We start from the raw sequence: 23,235 nt of genomic DNA on the forward strand, positions 1-23,235 counted from the left end.
ATAAACGGTGCCCATAGTTAGGCACTGTTATGATCTGTACTATGAAAGTGTTTCCATGCAGAGTACCCTTTATAGAATAATAGCTTGGTGCACTTCCTGTACCTAACTTTAGGCATAAACAGGGGAGCAGGTGAAAATGCTCATGCTCAACTGATTACAGTCAGATGCGCAAATCCAAGTATTCTATCACATTACACTTCTCCCTCTGGATTCGCGGGGGATAGGGGCAGAGCCAGCCCGCAAATGGTGAAATACCGCGAATATCTTCTGGTCCGGCTCTGACTCACCCCTGCCTCCCTCCTGGCTTCCCCCCGGCATCCCGTCCTTACCTGGTGGTCTAGCGGGCTTTCGGTGCAGGAGCGATCTTCCTACGCTCCCGCCCCGTGCAGATCGCCAATAGGAAATAGCTGCTGTGAGTTCCTGTAGTCTCTCGAGACTACGACGGAAACTCCCCAAAGCTATTTCCTATTGGCGATCTACACGGGACAGGAGTATAGGAAGATCGCTCCTGCCCCTAAAGCCCGCTAGACCACCAGGTATGGCCGGGACGCCGGGGGAAGGCTAAACTGTGGGGGGGGGGTTCTTTTTTTCCCCCTCCCAAAAAAATCATGAATATGTGAAATCGCGATTGCCGAAACCGCGAATGGGGAGGGGGAAGAGTACACCTATTTTCTGAGAATACCCCTGACCTGCCCATGCCCCTTTGCACACTGTGGCATTTAGGCATAGGGCAGAAGGGCACCCAAGTCCTAATTGGTGCCTACTCCAATTAACGCCAATAATTGATTGTAAGCACCCAAAAGACTAATTAGTGGCATAGCTGGGGAAGTTGGCACTCGGCACTGCCGCGCTATGTGCTCCCTCCACCCTTGAGCACCCCCCACCCCTCGTATACCTCTTGAATTGTTCGCCGGTGTAAGCAGCATCTTCCACATTTCAAGAAGTACACTGGGGGGGGGAGAGACAGAGAGAAGGAGAGGCACCAGCGCCCCCTTACTACGCCACTGAGTGTAGGCATGCATTTGCAATCCGCACCCAGATTTGGGTGACCTACACAGAATCTGGAGATAATTGTGTAAATGGCAGCTCCCAATCTCTGGCCCCCAAAATGCTTATCAAACCACTTTCACTTCTTTAAATAGTCCTATTTCTATGGACCATCATACATAGTGGCGAAGTAAGGGAATGGGTGAGGGGGACGGTCTGCCCCGGGCGCCATCTTCCTAAGGGCATGGCACCCCTCCTCCTCTCCTTGCCTTCCCCTATACCTTTTTTACTTCCCCAGCATGAGGTTGCTGCTGGTGCTTTCTATGACATCACTTCCGGGACCTACACCTAGGAAGTGGTGTCAAAAGGCGAGCCAACACCGACATTGGCATGCTGCTCACGCCGGAGAAGTTAAAAAAAGGTATGGGAAAAGGGAAGGGGGCGCGTGGGTGCCGCTCACCTTTACTGTACCACTGATCATACATAACCTGCATCTGTGCTTATGCAATGTTCTGAAAGCCCTTTGTCACAGATAAAGCCTATTTTACATGTGGAAAAAAGCTTTATACAATTGTCTCCACAACAGCAATCACATGGCCCCAGCGAACATCAAACGGAATGCAATGTCACATCAGCCCAGCTTCTATAAACAAATTTATTTGGGGTCATCACAAGGAAAAGCGGTGATTAAGAGTGTTCATTGGGAGGCACCATCCTTCAAACAACATTTTTGATTACAGAAATTGTCCAACTTGTGTCATGGGAAGAATCTGAGAAATCTTAACATCTGAGGTACTTGCTTCTTTAATGCCTCACTATCCAAACATCTCAGAGGTCCCTCACCCTTTCAAAAAGGAAGTTACTCTGCGAGTCCGCAATATGTAGGTAGATAGAACAAAAGGAAAATAACATAATTGAAGGGAAGACCAGTCCTATACCTCTCATCCTAGCAAGTGTCATCTTAAGCCATGGAGGAGGGGACTTTCTCTCCCAAGGCTGCTCTATCACTGATGAAGTTCTGGTTGTGCTCTTTCTCCCTGAGGGGATCATCTTCCCAGGTGGGAACTATAGGGAGCCAACACTTTTACCCATTTTGCTATCCTCGTGTACTGCAGGATCACAGGAGGTTCATGGAAGATCTGATTAACAGGCCCGCTCAGAAAATGACTCACTGAGAATCCAAATCTTCCGGCATCAATGTGCTGCAAAAATGTCTCGGGACAGTGGGCTCTTGTCCTGAGAAGAGCAGATTGGATTCGGTTTGAGGCATGTATTGCGGGAGGCTCCTAGATGGCTAGCTCAAGCAGGAAATGAGATGCTGGATGACGTGTGGCAAATGGTTGCTAGAGATCCACAGTGAAAATCATTTGGTTTTCAAATAGGGCGATACAGATCATAATCCCCACCCCCAGCAAAAAGCCCAGGCTGTGCAAAAAGAAGTTCCGAATCTGCCCTCTTCCGTTGCTGATTGTGACTCTTTGCAACACTTCTGGAAGCTAAAAAGAGTGGGAGAGAAATCGGTTACTTTTTTTAAGGAGGTCTAGTCTTTGGCAAGGCTTCCATACTACTGACAAACTTTCAACTAGCAAAACATTGATCCCCTCCTACCCTTCTATCATAAATATTAGATAAAGGTACACCTAAAAACTCATGTTTCCTATCCTGTACTGTATATGACGAGCTTGCCTTTTTCCATTACCAAGAAACATAACAGCTTAGTATAATTTATTCTAAGACATGTTGGTTGAAATCAAAGCAAAATAAACCGAGAAAGAATGTAAGGAATGATGAAAGGCTCTTTGGATTTTAAAAAAATCCCTACTATGTCTTTTCTAATTTACCAGTACAGCTATGTACTGTTCTGCAGTCATGCCATTAGCTTTCCATATTACATACTGGAGGAGTCATGACTGCCCAAACCAAAGAAATCCAAGTAGAAATTCAGGCTGTCAGCACTGTAAGAAAGAAGCTGCTGAAACTGACAGACAGATTAATACTCTGCTAGTGCTTCCTACCATATCCACCAGGGCCACATAGAGAAAGATCCCAGCAGTGACAGCAAAGACCCAGGAAGTGATCGTGGAGGAGCTCTGGCTAACAGTCGTGCCAACCACCATGCCCAGGTACCCTAAGAGGGCAGAGACCAGACTGAAAAGAAGCACCTTCCGCATGGGCATGCCTGCCTGCAACAGCACTGCAAAGTCACCTGCCGAGAAATAGACAAAAAGGTAAGAGTGGTACACTGCAACTATATATCAGCACTGCCCTCTAGGGAATGACATAGGGACAGAATTTGTTCCTGTTCCCATTCCTGCTATTAACCGCAGGAAACCATCTCCGTGTCATTCTATAAGGACAGAGGGAAGAATAAGAGTATGAATATTACTTTATGTAAAACTTTTCTCCCCAAATAATGTGTGCTTGATGAGATTTCTTTGGTGATTTATGGATGATTTAAGTTGTTTACATAAGTCTGTATTCCCATCCCTGTATACTTGATTGATATGATTGATATATTTGAAAAAAAAAAAAATTTTAATAGCCCCTCAAGCCTCGAGTTGAAGAATGCTGGTGTAGAAGGACTAAAGCTGAGATAGACACTAAAGAATGATGTGGGACGGTTTCTCATGGTTATCCGCAGAACGGTGACAAATTCTGTACCCGTGTCATTTTCTACTAAGGCTGGAAAGCTCCTTGAGGTTGTTTAATGTTCATCCTTGGACTATGCAGGTTCTTCTCTGCAAAGCTGACAGTGGGTTGTCTTTTGTGACCCATGACCCATATGCCCCATCACACCTATGACCTGTGGTACATTTTCCTGGCTCCAGACGCAATGTCAGCAGATAAGACTACAATTGACGAATATAGGCCTCGTGCTAACTCGCACTGCATTGTTAACTGCCAAACTAGTTCTAAACGGTACAAGTTCTCTTCTTGTTTTAATATTTGCTTGACTTCTTTGAAAGTGTGAATAAACATGTGGATAAAGGTGAGCCAGTTGATGTAGTGTATCTAGATTTTCAGAAAGTGTTTGACAAAGTTCCTCATGAGAGACTCCTGAGAAAATTAAAGAGTCATAGGATAGGTAACAAAGTTCAGTTGTGAATTAGGAATTGGTTATCGGATGGAAAACAGAGGGTAGGGTTAAATGGTAATTTTTCTCAATAGAGGAGAGTAAATAGTGGAGTGCCGCCAGGATCTGTACTGGGACAGGTGCTATTTAACTTATTTATAAATGGTCTGAAAATTGGAACGATGAGTGAGGTGATTAAATTACAGATGACACTAAACTGTTCAAAGTTGTTAAAACGCATGCGGATTGTGAAAAATTGCAGGCAGAACTTAGGAAATTGGAAGACTGGGCGTCCAAATGGCAGATGAAATTTAATGTGGACAAATGCAAAGTGATGCACATTGGGAAGAATAACCCAAATCACAGTTACCAGATGTTAGGGTCTACCTTGGGGGTTAGCTTCCAAGAAAAGGTTCTGGGTGTCATTGTAGACAATACAATGAAGCCCTCTGCCCAATGTGCGGCGGTGGCCAAAAAAGCAAACAACATGCTAGGAATTTTTTAAAAAGAGGGATGGTTAACAAGACTAAGAATGTTATAATGCCCCTGTATCACTCCATGGTGCAACCTCACCTGGAGTATTGCGTTCAATTCTGGTCTTATCTCAAGAAAGATATAGCAGCACTATAAAAGGTTCAAAGAAGAGCAACCAAGTTGATAAACGGGATGGAACTCCTCTCGTATGAGGAAAGACTAAAAAAGGTTAGGGCTCTTCAGCTTAGAAAAGAGACAGCTGAGGGGAGATATGATTGAAGTCTACATAACCCTGAGTGGAGTAGAAGTGGATTGATTTTTTTACTCCATCAAAAATTAGAAAGACTAGGTGACACTCGAAGTTACAGGGAAATACTTTTAAAACCAATAAGAGGAAATATTTTTTCACTCAGGGAAACAAAACATTTTTTAGATATATAGAGAACTGTGCCTAGCATTGCTGATGGGGGGTTGGGACTTGTAGCAGTCTTTTTTTTATTTTATTCTTTATTGATTTTCTGAATTTCAAAAGTGCTAATACACAAATATATATCATTCAACTTACAAATATGCATAACCAACCATTTTCTCCCACCCCCCAATGATTATTCAATAAAACACAGAAACAGACTATCCCAATAACCTTACCCTATTCAGATAAAAAATATCTTCCCACCCTCCTCCCACCCCAGGTGGACATACTCAAAAGTCAAATTAGGACAGAAATTGCCCCCCCCCCACCACACACACCTTTTCCTGGAAGTGTACGAAAATAAACCAAAACTGACTGATAATCAAAGACCTACTATAGTGAGGTAATATATGATGTCAATGGCCCCCAAACCAGCTTAAATAAATTACTATGCCCCAATCTATTGGCATTTATTTTTTCATATCTATAGGTGGAGCACAAATTTGCCCACCAGAAAGGAAAATTTAGGCGGTTATAGTTCTTCCAATTTCGGGTTACCATCTGCATGTCTATCCCGGTCATGACAAGAAAAAGAACGCATTTATAACGATCCATAGGGGGTTTAACATGTAATAACGTTCCACATATGACTGCCTCATACATTTTTTAGATATATTAGCGATAGGAAGAAGTGCAAAAGTAGCATTGTGAGACTCAAAGGTGAAGGGGAGAAATTTGTAGAAGCTGATGAAGAAAAGGTTGAATTGCTGAACAAATATTTCTGTTCTATGTTCACGGCTGAAGCACCGGGAGCAAGACCGCAGAAAACAAACACGAATAAGGATGGAGTAGAGGTAGACCCTAATCGATTTTCAGAGGATTGTGTTCGTGAGGAGCTGGCTAAATTAAAGGTAGATATAGCGATAGGGCCGGATGGTGCACATCCGAGGGTACTGAAGGAACTTAGGGAAGTTCTAGTGGCTCTGCTGACGGACCTTTTCAATGCTTCTCTATAGTCGGGAGTGGTACCGGAGGACTGGAGAAGGGCAGATGTGTTCCCTCTACATAAATGTGGAAGTAAGGAAATTACACGCCGGTAAGTCTGACTTCTGTGGTAAGCAAATTAATGGAAGCGCTCTTAAAACAGAGAATGGTGACGTTTCTGGAATCTGATAGTTTACAGAACCGAAGGCAACATGGATTCACTAGAGGTAGGTCTTGTCGGACAAATCTGATCAATTTCTTTGACCAGAGAATTGGATAGAGGAAGTGTGCTAGATGTGGTATATTTAGATTTTAGCAAAGCTTTTGACAGTGTTCCACACAGACATCTAATAAATAAACTGAGTGCCCTCGGGATGGGCCCCAAAGTGACAGGCTGGGTCAGAAATTGGTTGAGTGGAAGACGACAGAGGGTAGTGATCAATGGAGATCGCTCTGAGGAAAGGGATGTTACCAGTGGGGTGCCTTAAAGTTCTGTTCTTGGGCCTGTTCTTTTTAACATTTTTATAAGCGATATTGCTGAAGGGCTGTCAGATAAGATTCACCTCTTTGCGGATGATACCAAAATCTGCGATAGAGTAGACACGCCGGATGGTGTGAATAACATGAAGAAAGACCTGGCGAAGCTTGACGAATGGTCTGAAATTTGGCAGCTAAAATTTAATGCTAACAAATGCAAGGTCATGCATTTGGGCTGCAAAACTCCGAAGGAACAGTACAGTTTAAGGGCAGTGTTCTTCAAACATTTTACACCTATGGACCAGCAGAAATAAAATAATTATTTTGTGGACTGGACCCGGTTCATGGACCGGTGCTTGAAGAACACTGGGCTAAGTCGTGAGCCAGACCCCACCCATCTCTGCCCCACCCCCATAATAGTACAAATTGTAACATTATTTTTTCCATTCATTTTTCATATATACACACAATATAATCTTATTAACAATACATAATGGTTAACCACAAAATTAAACTACACAAGCATATGCTTCTCAACATTCATTCCTACCTGAACACAAATAACCCCTATGCAAATACGGGACCAAAAACTAAAAGTACAGTGGTGCCTCGCATAACGAATGCCTCGCACAGCGAACGCTGCACACAACGAACTTCATGTCTTGATTCATACAACGAACTTCGTTTCACACAACGAAGTCGCCCGAGCTGCGTTACTCACTGCGCTTAACTGCCCTCTCTCACAGCCCTTCGCCTGGCTCCCTGTGCAGTGGCGGACCGTCGGCTCGCCTCCTTTTATGGAGGGGCCCGGCGCCTACTGCTGATGCGTTGGGGGGGGCGGAGCTACTCTCGCTGCTTCCCCGATGCTAGAAAAAAAAAAAAAGAAAAGTTAAGTCCCAGTTTTTGCCGCTGAGACTCTGCCCTCTCTCACTGTATACAGTCGTCCTTTTAAGATAAACTCAATATTTTTTATATACTGTATATCATGGCTTCTAAAAAAAGCAGGAAGGTGATTTCTGTTGAAATGAAACGGGAAATAATTAGAAGGAGTGAATGTGGGGTAAAACAGTGTGACCTCGTCACAGAGTTTGGCCTCAGCAAGACCACCATTTTCACCATTTTGACAAATAAGGATGCAATCAAATCAGCCAAAGTAGCCAAAGGAGTATCAAAACTATTTCATGAAAAACATAGGTCTTCAATCCACGAGGAAATGGAGAGGCTATTAGCAATTTGGATTAAGGACAGGCAGGTGAAAGGTGACGTAACAACCCAAGATATTATCTGTCACAAAGCCAAGAGAATTTATGACGATCTAAAGAAAAACGTCCCTGGAAGTAGCAGCAATCAAGCTAATGAAGAAGAATTCAAAGCCAGCAGGGGGTGGTTTTTTAGATTTAAGAAAAGGTGTGGAATCCACAGCGTTACTATGCATGGTGAGGCTGGCAGTGCTGACAAGAAAGAAGCAGAAAAGTTCTCTATTAACTTTCAAAAATGTATTAAGGATGAAGGATACTGCCCACAACAAGTGTTCAATGCCGATGAAACGGGTCTTTTCTGGAAAAGAATGCCGAGCAGAACCTTCATTACAAAAGAGGAGAAGAAATTGCCAGGACACAAAGCCATGAAGGACAGACTTACCCTTATGTTTTCGTCTAATGCCAGCGGAGACCTCAAGATCAAACCTCTATTGGTTTATCACTCTGAAAATCCAAGAATTTTCAAGAAAAATAACGTTATTAAGTCCAAACTGCCCGTCCATTGGAAGTCCAATCAAAAAGCCTGGGTGACCCAAGTTATCTTCAACGAATGGATTCTGGAAACCTTTGCTCCTGCTGTGAAGAAATTCTTGCTGGAAAAAGAACTGCCGCTCAAAGCCCTTCTGATACTTGACAATGCCCCTGCTCACCCAAAAGACCTAGAGGAAATATTGCAGGAAAATTATCCTTTTATCAAGGTGCAGTATTTGCCACCAAACACCACATCCATTATTCAGCCAATGGATCAGCAAGTTATTGCGAACTTTAAAAAACTCTACACTAGAGCCCTCTTTAATAAGGTGTTTGAAGAATGCGAGTTTGGTGGAGACAATATGACTGTCCGAAAGTTTTGGAAGGAGAAATTTGATGTCCTTATGGCAATACGACTTATACAGAAGGCCTGGGAAGAAGTGTCACAAAGGACCCTAATTTCTGCTTGGAAGATGCTTGTGCCTTCGTGGACCCAGGAAGAAGCAGTAGTTGATGACACAGAAGTGGTGAAGGACATCATCACAGTGGCCCAAAGGTTGGAATTAGAGGTAGAGGAAGAGGATGTAGAGGAGCTTATTGAGGAACACGAAGAAGAGCTGACAACTGAAGAGCTCCAAGCACTTCTGGTCCAGCAACAGGACAATGCTCAAAGGGAAGCGTTATCTGATAACGAGGAGCAACAATCAAACAATCAACCAATCCCAACTGCTGACATCAAGAACATCCTGGTCAAATGGAAAGCAGTTCAGGAGTTTACCAATGCCCACTATCCGGATTCAGCTGAAGCAAACAGGATCAACGATCTTTACTCCGATACTCTTGTCCGTTATTTCCGGCAGATGTTGGAGAAAAGAGAAAAACAAACGACTTTGGACAGGTTTTCATGAAACCATCGGCCAAAAAGCAGAAAATGGATGAAGATGTGCAAGATTCGGTAGACTCTACTTAGTCTGTCTTAAAATTTAAAAAATGTGTGTTTGTTTAAAAAAAATTTATGTTTTTAGATGTATCTAAATAAAAATAATAACAAAAAATTTATCTTTTTTTATGTCATCTTAGCATATTATATGCTACAGAACGAATTATTTTTTTTAACATGTATTGTTATGGGAAAACGCGTTTCACATAACGAACTTTTCGCATAACAAACTTGCTCCTGGAACGAATTAAGTTCGTTGTGTGAGGCACCACTGTACTAATATATATAAACAAACCCCAAGATGCAAGACTCTGCATGCAGCACAACCAAAAGGTTGATCCTCAATACTCCACAAAAATAAAAATCTGATAAAACCAAAGACACTGTGGAGAAGTTGATCTAGAAGCAGGCTTTATTTAAAAGTTCAATCCAATAATCCACAAAAAGAAATAGCTAGGACCCAAATCGTTGGGTAACCTAACAGGGGGTCCAAAAAGATCTGTGTAACAAGAAAAACCAGGTTTGTCTCATAGACGCTGTACATCTGATCCTCCAAGACCAAACTCTGTGCAGTTTTGCCAAGAGTCGCTTTTAACCTCTGATCCACGAGTTTCTGTGCCAGGACCTTTAGACAGTTTTGTCGAAACACGGACCGTGTTAGGTCCATAGTCCCCAACAATTTGGGTTCTAGATATTTCTTTTTGTGGATTATTGGATTGAACTTTTAAATAAAGCCTGCATCTTGATCATCTTCTCCACAGTGTCTTTGATTTTATCAGACTCTGCATGCAGTACAACCCCAGAAAAAAAAGAAACAAATGAATTTCTTCCTGAACAGTGCAAAATACAGACAGCAGATGGAAATTCTCAAAATTGACACAATTCAAAGCTCTAAATTGAAAATAAAATCATTCCCCCTAACTTTGTTGTCGCCCTCCATGGTGGTTTTTTAAAAAAATTTTCTCTTTCTCTAATTAAAGACAAATAGTACATGACCAGCTATACTTCTACGTTCCCTATAACCGTTTACAGGGAAAAGGAGGCAATTTTAACAAAATCTCTATCAGACACACTGAATCAGACAATTTTGCCTAACTCAGTTAATGCTTCGTTTTGTGGATGAACATTATGTAACAATGAGATTAAAACTTAAATTAATGATTGTGATATATGATTTATCTACCATGTATAAAATCAGCAGGTTTGAAAATAGGGCAGTAGAAAGCTAGCCTCGGATACTATTTAAGCAGTGAGGCCTCAAAGAGCAGGGTTTTTTTTCCCCCCATTATACACATGCTGTTTATGCTCCATGCTATGCCTTGCCTTCTGGCATGCTCCCGCATGGCCATTTTATGCCGCCCCTGGTGCTATCTTCGGGTCACCTCCTTCTTCCTCACTGATGCAGTGCACAAAGCAGTGGGCAGCGACTCCTCGCATATTCCCCGCCTCATCTGGAAGCCTTCCCTCTTACATGGCAATGTCGGAGAGAAGGTTTCTGGTTCAGGCGCAGGATGCACGTAGGAGCTGCCACCTGTGGCTTTGTGCACTGCAGCAGTAAGGAAGAGGGGAGCCGGCCCGAAGATAACACCGCATCGATCACACTATGGACGGCAGTTGAAGAACACTGTCTCGGGCCCGATGCATGTGCCGGCCCTGCGGACCAGTAGGAAAGTTCTGCAGACCAGCACCAGTCTAAGGACCGGCGGTTGAAGAACACTGGTTTAGGGGATGAAGAACTTATGTGCACAACAGAAGAGCAGGACTTGGGTATGATTGTAAGTGATGATCTTAAGGTGGCCAAACAGGTTGAAAAGGTGACGACGAAAGCTAGAAGGATGGTAGGGTGCATAGGGAGAGGTATGGCCAGTAGGAAAAAGGAAGTATTGATACCCTGTATAAGACTCTGGTGAGACCTCATTTAGAATATTATGTACAATTCTGGAGACCGCACCTTCAAAAAGATACAAAAAGGATGGAGTCGGTCCAAAGGAAGGCTACTAAAATGGTGCGTGGTCTTTGTCATAAGGCGTATGGGGACAGACTTAAAGATCTCAATATGTATACTTTGCAGAAAAGACGGGAAAGGGGGAGATATGATAAAGATGTTTAAATGTACACGAATCGAGTCTCATTGGAAAGGAAGCTCTGGAATGAGAGAACATAGGATGAAGTTAAGAGGTGATAGGCTCAGAAGTAATCTAAGGAAATACTTTTTTTACAGAAAGGGCAGTAAATGTGTGGAACAGTCTCCCAGAAGAGGTGGTGGAGTAAGAGACTGTGAATTAAAGAAAGCCTGGGCTAGGCACGTGGGATCTCTTAGAGAGAGGAAGAGATCATGGTTACTGCGGATGGGCAGACTGGATGAACCATTTGACCTTTATCTGCCATCATGTCTCAATGTTCAATTTTAATGTCCCCTCTGACCTCAGAGATCGACTCGGTTGATATATTTTCAACACCTGGGTCAAATACCAGGGGGTCTTATAGTGTTTTACTTTAAAAATCAGCAGGAGAACTTTATAGACAAACTGATATTTTGCTAGTAACCAATGGAATTGTTTCAATAAAGATGTTACATGATCAAACCTGCTCCCTCTGCAAATCAGCCATGCTGCGGCGTTTTAAACAACCTGCAAAGCTTTACATCATAATGACACATAACCCATTGACCCATTATCAGCTCTGCTTCTCTGGGTTTCTTCTCAATATCCCTCTGTTCATTGTCAGGTGCAAAATATGTCAAAGAAATAAACAACTCACAAAACATATTATTGGTTTCAGGTTTTTTTTGGGGGGGAGAGAGTTAAGGCACTGCCACTTACCGAGTTCATGGGGTAATTCATGGCAGAAGACAGCCACTGTAGTACCAAGACCACTTGACAGACCCCCAGAGAAGGCAGCCCCTGGTAGAAAACAAAGAAGAAAATGAAGGAATAGCATCGAGCACCTCTGCTGTATAAACTAAACTAAACCTTAAGTTTATATACCGCATCATCTCCACAGAAGTGGAACTCGACACGGTTTACAGGAATTAATAAAGAAAGGAACTCCAATGGAAAGAAGAAGGGCTTGGTAAAAAGGAAGGAAAGAGGGGACTTAGTATAATGGAGAGGGAGGGAGTAGTTACATTTTGGAGAAAAGCCAAGTTTTCAAATGTTTTCGGAAGCGTTGGAGGGAGGTTGAACTCCGAAGATGGGCAGTAAAGCTGTTCCACAGCTCGGTGATCCTGAAGGGGAGGGATGTTCCAAGTTTTTCTGTATGGGATATGCCTTTTAAAGAGGGGAAGGATAGTTTGAATTTTTGAGTGGGTCTGGTGGAGTTAGGATTCGAGGAGAGCCAAGATAGTGGACTGACAGTCCATCCCTCCAGTCATATTATTGTTATCTTCCTGCCTCAGTCACGCTCAGAGTCAATAATTAAATTAACTGATGTAGAAATGTTTATGATCTTCAGGTTCAGTAAGAGACAGCTGATAGGGATGTGTAGGCCAAAAAAAAATTTGTTTAGTTTTCTGTATTGTTTGTAGGCTTTTTCATTTTGGGTTTATCTTTTGGTTTTTTTTTTTTTATAGGAACACAGCTGACAAAAACAATGAAGCAGAAATACAATCATAGCTAGGCATGGGCTGGCTATAGCAGGCATTAGAGGTGAAATTCAAGCTCCTCCCAGAAGGTAGCTGTCCTCTAACCCAAGAGTGGCAGATTCAAGACTGGTTTGTCTGTGATAGCTGTTAACATAGGGGGTGGGGGAACCCTGAAATTGAAATGACACTAGAAAGAAAAAAACCCCAATCTTTGAGTTAGAAGAACTCAGATAAAATTGATTCAGCTTTTTAAAAAAAATTTAGTTGACTAAGGCCCCTTTTTATCAAGCCACATTAGGGTTTATCACTGGCCGCTGTGGTAAAAGCTCCGATACTCATAGAATTTCTATAAGCGTCGGGGCTTTTACCATAGCAGCTGGTGATGAAAAAAACCCCGAACCCATCTTGAAAAAAGGGGGCCTACGTCAGACTCAAATCTTTTATTACGTTTAATTCGAATGGTTCATTTTGTCAGATGCTCTAGTACAGATTCCTGAGGTGTAAAACAGTACACCAGAAGACAAGAACTAGGATTGCTCAAGGCAAGTCTTAGGCCCTCTTCTATCAAACTGCGATAGCAGTTTTTAGCGCGGGGGAGCTGCACTGAATGGCCCGCGCTATAGAAGAGGGCCTTAATGTCAAGAAGTGCATCCAGCACAAAAGAGCACACAAGGATTACGGAAAACACAAAGCCAGTCAGGAAACAGGAACTAAGATTAGCAGAAAACCAGACAAAGTTATGCCTGGATTGACAATAATAGTCTCCTAAAATGCAGAATATCTCCTGGAGAGTTACATTTCAAGCCTGGATGGTACAAGCTTTTAACATGAGGGGTGAGGGGGGAGGATGAAATTTAAATGACACTAGAAAGAAACCTGTCATTTTGGGTTTGAAATGATTTGAAATAAATGCACAGTCCCATTGCTTACCGATTGCTAATCCATCTGTAAAATTGTGTATCCCATCTCCTAGAATCACCATCCATGCGATGCCCACTATGCCCACATTTTTAATGGTGTCTGGACTGTGCGAATGCCCTGGGTGCTGGTAATGCTCATTAGCTGACGTACTGTGCATGGTCTGCGAGTTAAAATCTTCCGTCTCTTCTTCCTCGCTATTCACTTGCAGTGAGCAGTGCTGCACTTCCCCGTGGTCTCCCTCTGGATCTGAGCTCTGCTGGTATTCCTGCTCTGTGGGGAGAGAGGAGCATCTATTTTCTTTGGGATTTTTTGGTACTGGTTGTTGTTTTAAAGGGAGCCACAGCAGAAGTTCATGGTACTGAGGAAGATATCTTCAAGGAGCAGAGGGTGAAGATAATTTTGCTCTGCCTCAACAGGTCTAGTCCTTTGGTGCTCCCTAGATAAACAAACATGCTGGAGGCTCACCATCCTAATATATATATTTTAAACTCCCACAAATGAGACTCCAGTGCAGTTCTAGCTACAGAAGAGGAAGCAGCAACCAAAAAGAGCTTAGGATAGCCTAAGGAAGGGGGGTGGTAAGAATAGACAGACCACCGGCCCTGGTTCCACCTACGTATGCACACACTTCTTTCAGCAAGCAGTTGAATTACCAAAAATCAGCCTTGGGAGCCACCAAATTAGTGCTTCTGAAAAGCTAGCCTACAGCTTACTCATTCCCAGCCCAGAGCTCAGGGTGTGTGACATCTCAGGTACCTACATTATCGTTACTTCTGATGGTACTCGGAGTATTCCTCTGGGGAATCTCACCTGCAGCAGAGATCACCTGTAATGCTGTTACATTTTCATCTTCTTCAGAACCGGAAAATCCCATTTGTTTGGACCGAGATTGTCTCTGTATACAAGAAACAAAACCAGTGCATCACAAGCTTGCCTATTATTCGTGCACACAAGTCCACCTCCTTCCACCAAAGTGGATTATCCTACTCACTGAGCAGGATAATCAGTGCCTGAGCCTTGCTTAGAGAGGGAAGTCTGTAAGAGTGGCAGCTGAGGATGAGAAAGATATACCTCAGCTAGTCATATATATATCAAGAATCTCCAGACAGCAAAAAAGGAAATAGACTTAAGCTAGATTTAGCAGACACCCCTCCCTTCCTTTCCGCCCCACCTCTTCCAACTCCTCCCCTCGCCACACACGCCCCCCCCCCCCCACCTCTAGTTCACCGCCACAAGCAACAACTTCAACATGCTCCTCCCAACTGCGTTATCTCTCCCACTGATGTCACTTCCGGGTGTCGTGCAAAGGAAGTGACGTCAGAGAGAAAGACGATGGGGTCGTGAGGACACATTGAAGTTCTTGTTGCTCACGGCGATGAACAACTAGAAGTACGGGGGGAAGGGAAGGAGGGGGCGCATGTGCAGCAGGAGGAAGCGGGGGGGGGCAGGGATGAGGGTGGGGGAGGGGTGCTATCGCCCCAGGTACCTCTCACCCTCGCTACGCCACTGCATGTAATGATTTTAAACCACTTAACCAGATCCCTTAAAGGCAGTAAACAAAATGTAAATAAACTTGATACTAAGTACTATCTCTACCTTAAGCAGCTAGATGTAAGTTCTTCCAAAAATGGACAGTTTGAGAGATGTGTTTGGGTTAGGAAAGAAAACTAAGTGTATGTACAATATTTGGATTTTCTAATACAGGCTTTTTAGTTTCCCCTGCTTATTTATCTAGGAGAAGGAGCAGATGGAAAGTCATATAGGGACTTCTAAAACAAAGAAATTGACCCTGAGATATCCACAGAGAAGAAAATCCAAGAGAAACCAAAAGACACTGTAGAGTGACGATGTTCCTGAAATGGACTTTATTGAAAATGTAAAAGTTCCACAAGTCAATGTGAACAATTCACATAGAAATATAATAATCTACATAAAAACCTTGAGAACCTAATCCTCCGAAAGCGTGGGACCCAACAATGGCCATGTTTCGACTATCAGGGGTACCTGATAGTCCTAAGGTAGTAATATTAATAATAACAGTTTATATACCGCAGGACCGTGAAGTTCTATGCGGTTTACAATGATTAAAAGATGGTACAGAATGAGTGAACTTAGAGTTAAAAGCTAGTGATTAACAGCTCTAGGGATCAGTTATTGTGGAGAAAGAGTTGTGCGGGTCAGCTGCCTAGATACTTCAGGAACAGATATGTTTTTAGGCATTTCCTAAATTTCCCATAAGTAGTAGGCATAAGCAATTGTTCTAGATCTTTACACCATAGTGCTGCCTGATGTGAGAAAAGGTGTTGATGATGTCTTTTGAGTTTACATCCTCTAACCAGAGGGGAAACAAAGTTCAAATGTGAGCTTCTCTTATGCCTGTTGGCTGAGAAAGAGAAAAGGTCAGTGTTATATTTAGGGGCTAGACCGAATAGTACCGTAAAGCAAAAACAACCAAACTTAAACTTCACACGTGCCTCCATCGGCAGCCAATGCAGTTGTCGGTAGTAAGGTGTCACATGATTGAACTTCTTCAGTCCGAAAATCAGTTTGACCGCTGCATTTTGCACCAGTTGTAATCAGTGTTCCCGCTAAGGTGTGCTGGCCTGCGCGCGCGCACAAAATATTACATCGCAGCGCAAAGTTTCTCTTCACAGCGCACACACGCGTCGCAAAGGTAAGGGGAGGTAAGGTAAGGGGACGCATTGGGGGGATTGCACTTCCCCACAATTGCCATGCTTCGGTTCCTCTTCTTCCTTCCTTCCTCCCCCCCCCCCCCCGCGGGACCCTGCGGCACCATCAACTCTTACTCCCTCTAATGTCGGCCCTGCAGCTCCAGACTTCCTCGCACCTTCTCCCCTCCCCCTTTGGATCGCTATTATTTTAAATGTTATAGCCGCGGAGCTGTATCCATCAGTGGAGATGTCTAACCTCGGCCTGCCCCGGAACTCTTACTGCAACAGTGACTTCCTGTTCCTGCCTAGACGGGCGGCTGCTGCAGTAAGAGTTCCGGGGCAGGCCGAGGTTAGACATCTCCACTGATGGATACAGCTCCGCGGCTATAACATTTAAAATAATAGCGATCCAAAGGGGGAGGGGAGAAGGTGCGAGGAAGTCTGGAGCTGCAGGGCCGACATTAGAGGGAGTAAGAGTTGATGGTGCCGCAGGGTCCCGCGGGGGGGGGGGGGGAGGAAGGAAGGAAGAAGAGGAACCGAAGCATGGCAATTGTGGGGAAGTGCAGAGCTGCAGGGAAGAGTGTTGCGGTACCCAGCTGGAGGGAGAAGGAAGATGAGGGAGGGAATTAAAGGAGATGCCAGGGCTTGGAGCATAGGAGGAAGGTATGCCAGTCTAAGGGAAAAGGAAGGGGGAGATGTGAGAGCATGGAGGGGGAACGAAAGATGGAAGAAAAGGAAAGGAGAGAGATGCCAGAGAATCAGGGAAGGGGAGATACCAGACTATGAGGAGAGGTGTGGGAGAGGGAAGGCGAGGAGAGAGATGCCAGACCAATGGGGTGAAAGGAGAGATGGAAGGGGGAGGCATACAGTTTCTGGAAGGGGCATAGAAGGAGAGAAGATGCCATATAGGGGAAGAGAGACGGCAGACAGTGAATGGAAGGAAGAGAGTTACAAGAAGATGAGGAAAGGAGAAACCACAGAAGACAAAGGTAGAAAAAAATTTCTATTTATTTATTGCTTTAGGAGACATGTGTCACTGTTTCTGTGAAGCATTGTATGCAGAGTCCAGCTTCTTGCTGGTTCAATTTAACCTTTGTCTATGTATTTTTATTTTATCCCCCCTTTTACAAAACTGTGAAGCGTTTTTAGCACCAGCCTTGGTGGTAGCAGCTCTGATGCTCAGAATTTTATGAGCATCAGAGCTGTTACCTCCGTAGCTAAAATCCACACTACAGTTTTGTAAAAGAGGGAGGGGTTAGTTTGTGATTACATATTCCTTACTAGGCGAAGGTGTTTTCTGTGTTCTGTGTGTTCGAAAGACATGGTTTTCTGTTAGGATTGACGGTGTAGGATTGATCTGTGCTGGTCTGGCTTGTTTAGTTTTACAATGGGTGTATTGATGTACTGCTCACTGCAATATGTAAGATGCTGCCTTTTCCTAGGTACTCATGTGTGACGTGTGGTTTGTTACTAAAAATCATGTTTTTCTTACAGATGGGGGGGGGTGCCAAAAAAATGATGGGCCCCGGATGTTACATATGCTAGGTACGCCACTGTATGTAAAGATACCAGAAAGCTGGCGTAGCAAAAACTTCTAAGTTTTGAGTATTTAACCCTCCCACAATCTCACGGGCACTCGTTTCAAGTTTATTGAGATTTTGATTTAAACGCAATATCAAATATTTTCAATGCGTATAACAAAAATAAATTTGGGGAAATAAATAAAACCATTTGAACCAGTGTTCCCGCTAAGCTGCGCTGGCGTGCGCTGGCGCACAAAATATTACATCGCAGCGCACACGTTTCTCGTCACAGCGCACGATCGGAAGAGGCGTACGGCAGATGGCAGGGCGGCGAGAGGAGAATCGGGCGAGTTGGCTCATAACTTGCTGGCGCCCGATATTTTTGGCTCACGGTGAAAAAAGTTTGCTCACAACACCCGCCCGCTTAGAGGGAACACTGGTTGTAATCGTCGCATATTCTTTTGGGAAATTGCTAAATAGGTGATATTACAATAATCAAGTTGACTCAGTACGAGGGATTGTACCAGAATTCTAAATGCTGACATATCAAAATATGCTTTAATGGACCGAAGCTTCCAGAGAGTGAAAAAAACCCTTCTGATTAAGGAGTCTACTTGGTCTTTCATGGTTAGGCTCTGGTCTAGTGTTACACCCAATACCTTCATAGTAGACTGAATAGGATAACTAAGCTTATTGATGCATAGTGGTGTTTTGGTGTCAAGTGAGTGTGGCGAAGCAATGAAAAATTTTGTTTTTTCTGAATTAAGTTTCAGTCTGAATTCAGTCATCCATTGCTCCATCAAATTTAGTACTTCTGATGCCTTGGGAGTAATTTCCGAGAGAGAGTTAGCAAATGGTATGATGATCGTAAAGCAGTGGCATACCAAGTGGGGCAGTCCACCCCGGGTGCAGCCTTAGGGGGGTGCACAGCCGGACAGGTCTGGAAAATTCCTGGGCAGCGACGGCACTCAGCAGCATCGGCGCCCCCCCTCCTCCGTGACGGCACTCGGCGGCATCGGAGCCCCCCCTGCCCCGCGACAGCACTCAAGTTCGGCCTCCTCCTCCCCGCATCAGCAGAACTTCAGATCGGCAACAGGTACTCAGTCAAAAGCTTCCCCTGACTGAACTGCCTGGGTGGAAACAAGAAGCTGAGTCAGAGGAAGCTTTTGATTGAGCACCTATTGCCAATCTGAAGTTCTGCTGATGCCGGGAGAAGGAGGCCGAACTTGAGTGCTGTCGTGGAGCGGGGGGGGGGGGGGGGCGCCGATGCCGCTGAGTGCCGTCACAGCCCAGGAATTTTCCGGTCCTGTCTGGCTGTGCACCCCCCCTAAGGCTGCACCCGGGGCGGACCGCCGCCCCCCCTTGGTACGCCACTGTCGTAAAGTCATCTGCGTAACTAAATAATTTTATTCCTAGCTGGGTCAATTGCGCACCTAGTGAGGTCATGTAGACATTGAAAAGCAATGGGGATAGTGGTGGCCCCTGCGGTATGCCAGATGGATTGCTCCAGGTATCGGAGAGATTCTAATTGAAACGTACTTGATAGGTACGGGACATAAGGAAACCTCGAAACCAGTTTAACACCTCTTCCCTGATACCAATTGCATCTAAGCATTGTAGCAATTTCCCATGGTCCACTAAGTCAAAGGCAGAGCTCATATCAAATTGCATGATCAGGGCATTGTGACCAATCCAGCACCAGTGCTGGCTTACTCCCAAGAAAAGGCAGCATTAGGAACTTACAGTCCCTTACCAAAAGAGCTGACCAGGTCAGTAGCCATAGTCAGGAGTTAGCTGGCTACACCCCAGGCAGTAAAGCTGAGCAAGTCAGGGACTGGTTACCTAGCCACACACAAAGGAGACCTCAGGAAAGGTTTATTGCTGAGCCAAGAAGGTTTACTGTTTTTAAAGAGAAGCCTGTTACTTTGAGACAGTCCCTTAAAAAGCAGTATGGAGGAAGCCAGGCTCCTCAGCTTAGAGAATCAATTCCCCTCCTCCGCTCCAGGTGCAGCGGGCGTGGCTCTTCCAAGCATAAAATGCAGGGCTTGGAACAACTAGAGGAGGAGCAAGAGTAGCAGGTAAAACAGCCTCAGGAGCAGTGCTGGAGGCAGCAGAAGGAGCTGGTGGAAAGGACCAAGGGAGCAAAGCAGTGCCTTGCTGAGCCATGGTTGGGCCAAGAGGTGGACATGCTTGAGGAGGGACTGGCTTCACCCCAAACCTAGAGGGAACCACCAGATTGGGAAGCTATGAATACCACCTGTGAGCCAGAGGAGGTCAGTTACCTTCCTGAAGTTATGGAGGTGGGTCCCTGAAAGGTTAAACCTTTAAACTGTTTTGAATTGTTTTTTTCTCCTTTGCCTGTTTGGTGTAAACTGGGGCTGGGAAGCCGAAGCTTCTATAGGAAGAAGCAGGAAGCTGACTTGGGGGAGTTTTGTCTCTTCTCCCCTATCAGTGTTTTGGAGTTTTTTTTCCTTTTCCTGCATTTCTTTTTGGCTGTGAAGTTTTTTTCCCCTACTGCTCAGTTTGGCAGTAATTGCAGCCAGGTGTGGACTATTGGGAATGGGTTCCTGGGGAGAAGGCTCAAGAGCCCTGGAAGTCAGACCAAGAGGATTGGCATTGATTTTGAGGTTTTTTTTAAAAATAAATGCTAATTTGTGAATTTCTTCTCCTTTGTGCAAGCCAGACCTCACTTACCACTTCAACCAGGAGGAAAAGGAACAACCCTCCTTTCTTTGAAGTACTTACCAGCATAAAGCCATTACAGGACCTGATTAAACCTGTGAGACCACCTGCAGCACAAGCCATTGCAAACAGCTACAACTCAGTGGTGCAGTTTATGGTGTATCTTCTTTCTGTTTGGCAATGCATGTTTCTCTGTAAAGTTTTCTTTTTCATTGTCATGAAAACTGTGGTGTGGATTGCCTTTGTGATTTACAATTGCCAGCCTGACTATTTTGCTTTAAGCCCAGTGAAAGGGCTAAATAAAGACTACTTTTTCTTTTCACTACTTATTTTGTGTGGTGGTGTTTTTGGCTACTATAGCCAGCATACTGGCTGGTCCTGGGCAAGCTCCCAGGCCAGTGTTTATTCCTAAGGGTTACCCTAGTTCCAGGGGAACATGCCAGGGATCCGAATCTAGTCCCCACCAGCGCCCTCTGCTGTCCTGACTCGAGGCCTGGTGGGCAACAGCATTAAGGCTCTTACTGAACAAGAGACACAGATTATCTAAGATAGCCGCAATTACTGTTTCAATACTGAACAAAGGTCTAAAACCAGATTGAGTTTCATGTAAGAGAGAAAACTGATCAAGATAGTCCATTAATTGGGTATGTACCAATCCTTCCATGATTATTACAATAAATGGAATGGATACTACTGGTCTATAGTTGGTTACTAGTGCTGATGATTCTTTACTATTTTTTTGGAATAGCGGTTACCATTATTAGTGAGGAATTTTCCATTTTTTAGGTTATCAGCTAAGTAATTTAGCAAAGATAGTTTAAAGTCTAGTGAAGCTGCTTTCATAATTTCTGGGGGACATGAGATACGTGGAATAAACAGTCCAAAAGAGCAAATGCATGGACCTCCGCAGAGAACACGCTGCATAAACCAATACAAGAAGAGTTTGTGTTTGAAAATCCACTTAAGGTGAGGCAGGTGCATAAGCTTCCTTGCATCGCACACGGAGCAGGATTTCGAAAGCTGTGCCTTATAAGGCATGCAAGATCATGCATATAGAAAAAAAGTGTGGCATGAAGCTGGAATAGGGTAGACTCCAGAATCCCATTACAACATATTTCTTCACATAAAGGGTATTGGATATGTGGGAAATTTGCCGAGTGGCAGGAACAGAAGAAAAAACTGGTACTAAAGACAAGATCCAAAATGGCGCAGTGGAGTAAGAGCGCACTGAATAGACCAAATTGCAAAGGCATACAAGCGGCGCTTGGTGTTTTGTTTGAGTTTTGCTTCCCTTTTGGGGTTTTTTTTTTGATAGGGAAGAGGAGAGGAAAAGTGCGGGAGCCTCCCCACAGTGGCTCCATCCACTCCAGGAATGAGACGGTCTACTCACGACTACTTCCGAACTCCAGTGGAACCAGTGACCTCTTCTCCTTGAGTCATGCCTGGAACTTTAGCTTCAAGCACAAGGAGAAAAGCATAAAACCAGCCTCGATACAATCGTCAATAAAACACAAAAAAAGAGACAAGTGAGATGTCTAAAAACAACCAAATGAGACACGTTTATTAGTCCAACAAAAAGAAACATTCATCTGTTGTGGTCCCAACTAGGATCCCAGTTTCAGCACAAGCCTTCCTCAGGGGACTAGTGAGATACTAAAAACGATAAACAATAAAATAACATAAAAACAATCGTATAAACCAGTGGTTCCCAACCCTGTCCTGGAGGAACACCAGGCCAATTGGGTTTTCAGGCTAGCCCTAATGAATATGCATGAAGCAAATTTGCATGCCTATCACTTCCATCATATGCAAATCTCTCTCATGCATATTCATTAGGGCTAGCCTGAAAACCCGATTGGCCTGGTGTTCCTCCAGGACAGGGTTGGGAATCACTGGTATAAACAGATCATATCACATGTACAAGGGTTAATACATTTATATAATAAAACTAATGATATCAAAACAATATAGTATAAAAACATGATAAGACTGAATGCAAAATACATGTTTGAATAAAAAATTAAAAAATAAGAATACAAAAATAGAGGAACAACAAACAAAATGAAAAGGACATTAGTAATAAGTGAAAAATAAAGAACATCATTGCCATAACTTATAAGAACATCTCTGTGAGTGCAAGTATGGATTTAATTAACCTGCAGCAAAATGTTCAAATGCAGACTAATAGGGCATGTTGTGACCACATTCAAAAGCTGTGACAAGCACTTTGTGAACCTTAAAACCCAAAAAGGATAAGTAATAAAAAGAATACAGTGTATGCAGGCAATGCTGTGCTACTACATACCTTGTTGATAAGGTGTACGCAAATAGCCTATGTCATAAAAGACATCAATGTCAACCACCGAAGCTCCCTCTTAAAAGGGGAGGGGCCAACGAGCGGAGCCGATCGGGCTTGGACAGGCAAGCAGGAGAGAGGAGTAGGAGAAAGCAGCAAAGGGAGAGGGAAGCAAAAAAACCAAAGCTAGAAAGCAGCAAAGGGAAGCAGAGGCAGGAGACTACAGGGGGAATCGTGAGAGTTAGCTCCGCCCACAGGGGAAAACAACCTCCAGGGATTCAAGGCAAAGTTAGACAAGTTCATAATGAACAAGGATGTACGCTGGTAGGACTAGTCTCAGTTAGGGTGCTGGTCTTTGACCAGAGGGCCACTGCGTGAGTGGACTGCTGGGCATGATGGACCACTGGATACTTATATGAAAAGATCTTTGTATACATCTTTATATAATTAAAGCAAAGGTATCTTAACTGAACAGTAAGAG

The 23,235-nt window shown here is 43.9% G+C and overlaps 1 protein-coding gene and 1 long non-coding RNA gene across 5 annotated transcripts in view; one reads left to right on the plus strand and one right to left on the minus strand.

The window, feature by feature from the left end:
* Nucleotides 1-1,638: 1,638 nt before the first annotated feature.
* Nucleotides 1,639-23,235, minus strand: part of SLC39A5 (solute carrier family 39 member 5) — a 69,680-nt gene continuing 48,083 nt past the window's right edge. For 2 of the 4 annotated variants that reach the window (XM_033935578.1, XM_033935577.1), the window contains exons 7-11: nucleotides 14,392-14,476; nucleotides 13,591-13,851; nucleotides 11,900-11,980; nucleotides 3,003-3,193; nucleotides 1,639-2,483 (exon numbers count right to left, since the gene is read on the minus strand). In XM_033935578.1, the coding sequence (XP_033791469.1) occupies nucleotides 2,331-2,483; nucleotides 3,003-3,193; nucleotides 11,900-11,980; nucleotides 13,591-13,851; nucleotides 14,392-14,476 (771 nt within the window). In that variant the 3' untranslated portion in view covers nucleotides 1,639-2,330. The remainder of the gene's footprint in view (nucleotides 2,484-3,002; nucleotides 3,194-11,899; nucleotides 11,981-13,590; nucleotides 13,852-14,391; nucleotides 14,477-23,235) is intronic. The other 2 variants (XM_033935579.1, XM_033935580.1) reach the window with 2 other exon arrangements.
* On the plus strand, nucleotides 19,726-20,783 carry LOC117356413. Its single transcript, XR_004538636.1, has 2 exons — nucleotides 19,726-20,076; nucleotides 20,460-20,783. It is a non-coding gene; the product is annotated as an uncharacterized LOC117356413 (long non-coding RNA).

The sequence above is a fragment of the Geotrypetes seraphini genome, chromosome 3 (genome assembly GCF_902459505.1).
Source record: "Geotrypetes seraphini chromosome 3, aGeoSer1.1, whole genome shotgun sequence".
Taxonomy (NCBI): Eukaryota; Metazoa; Chordata; class Amphibia; order Gymnophiona; family Dermophiidae; genus Geotrypetes; species Geotrypetes seraphini.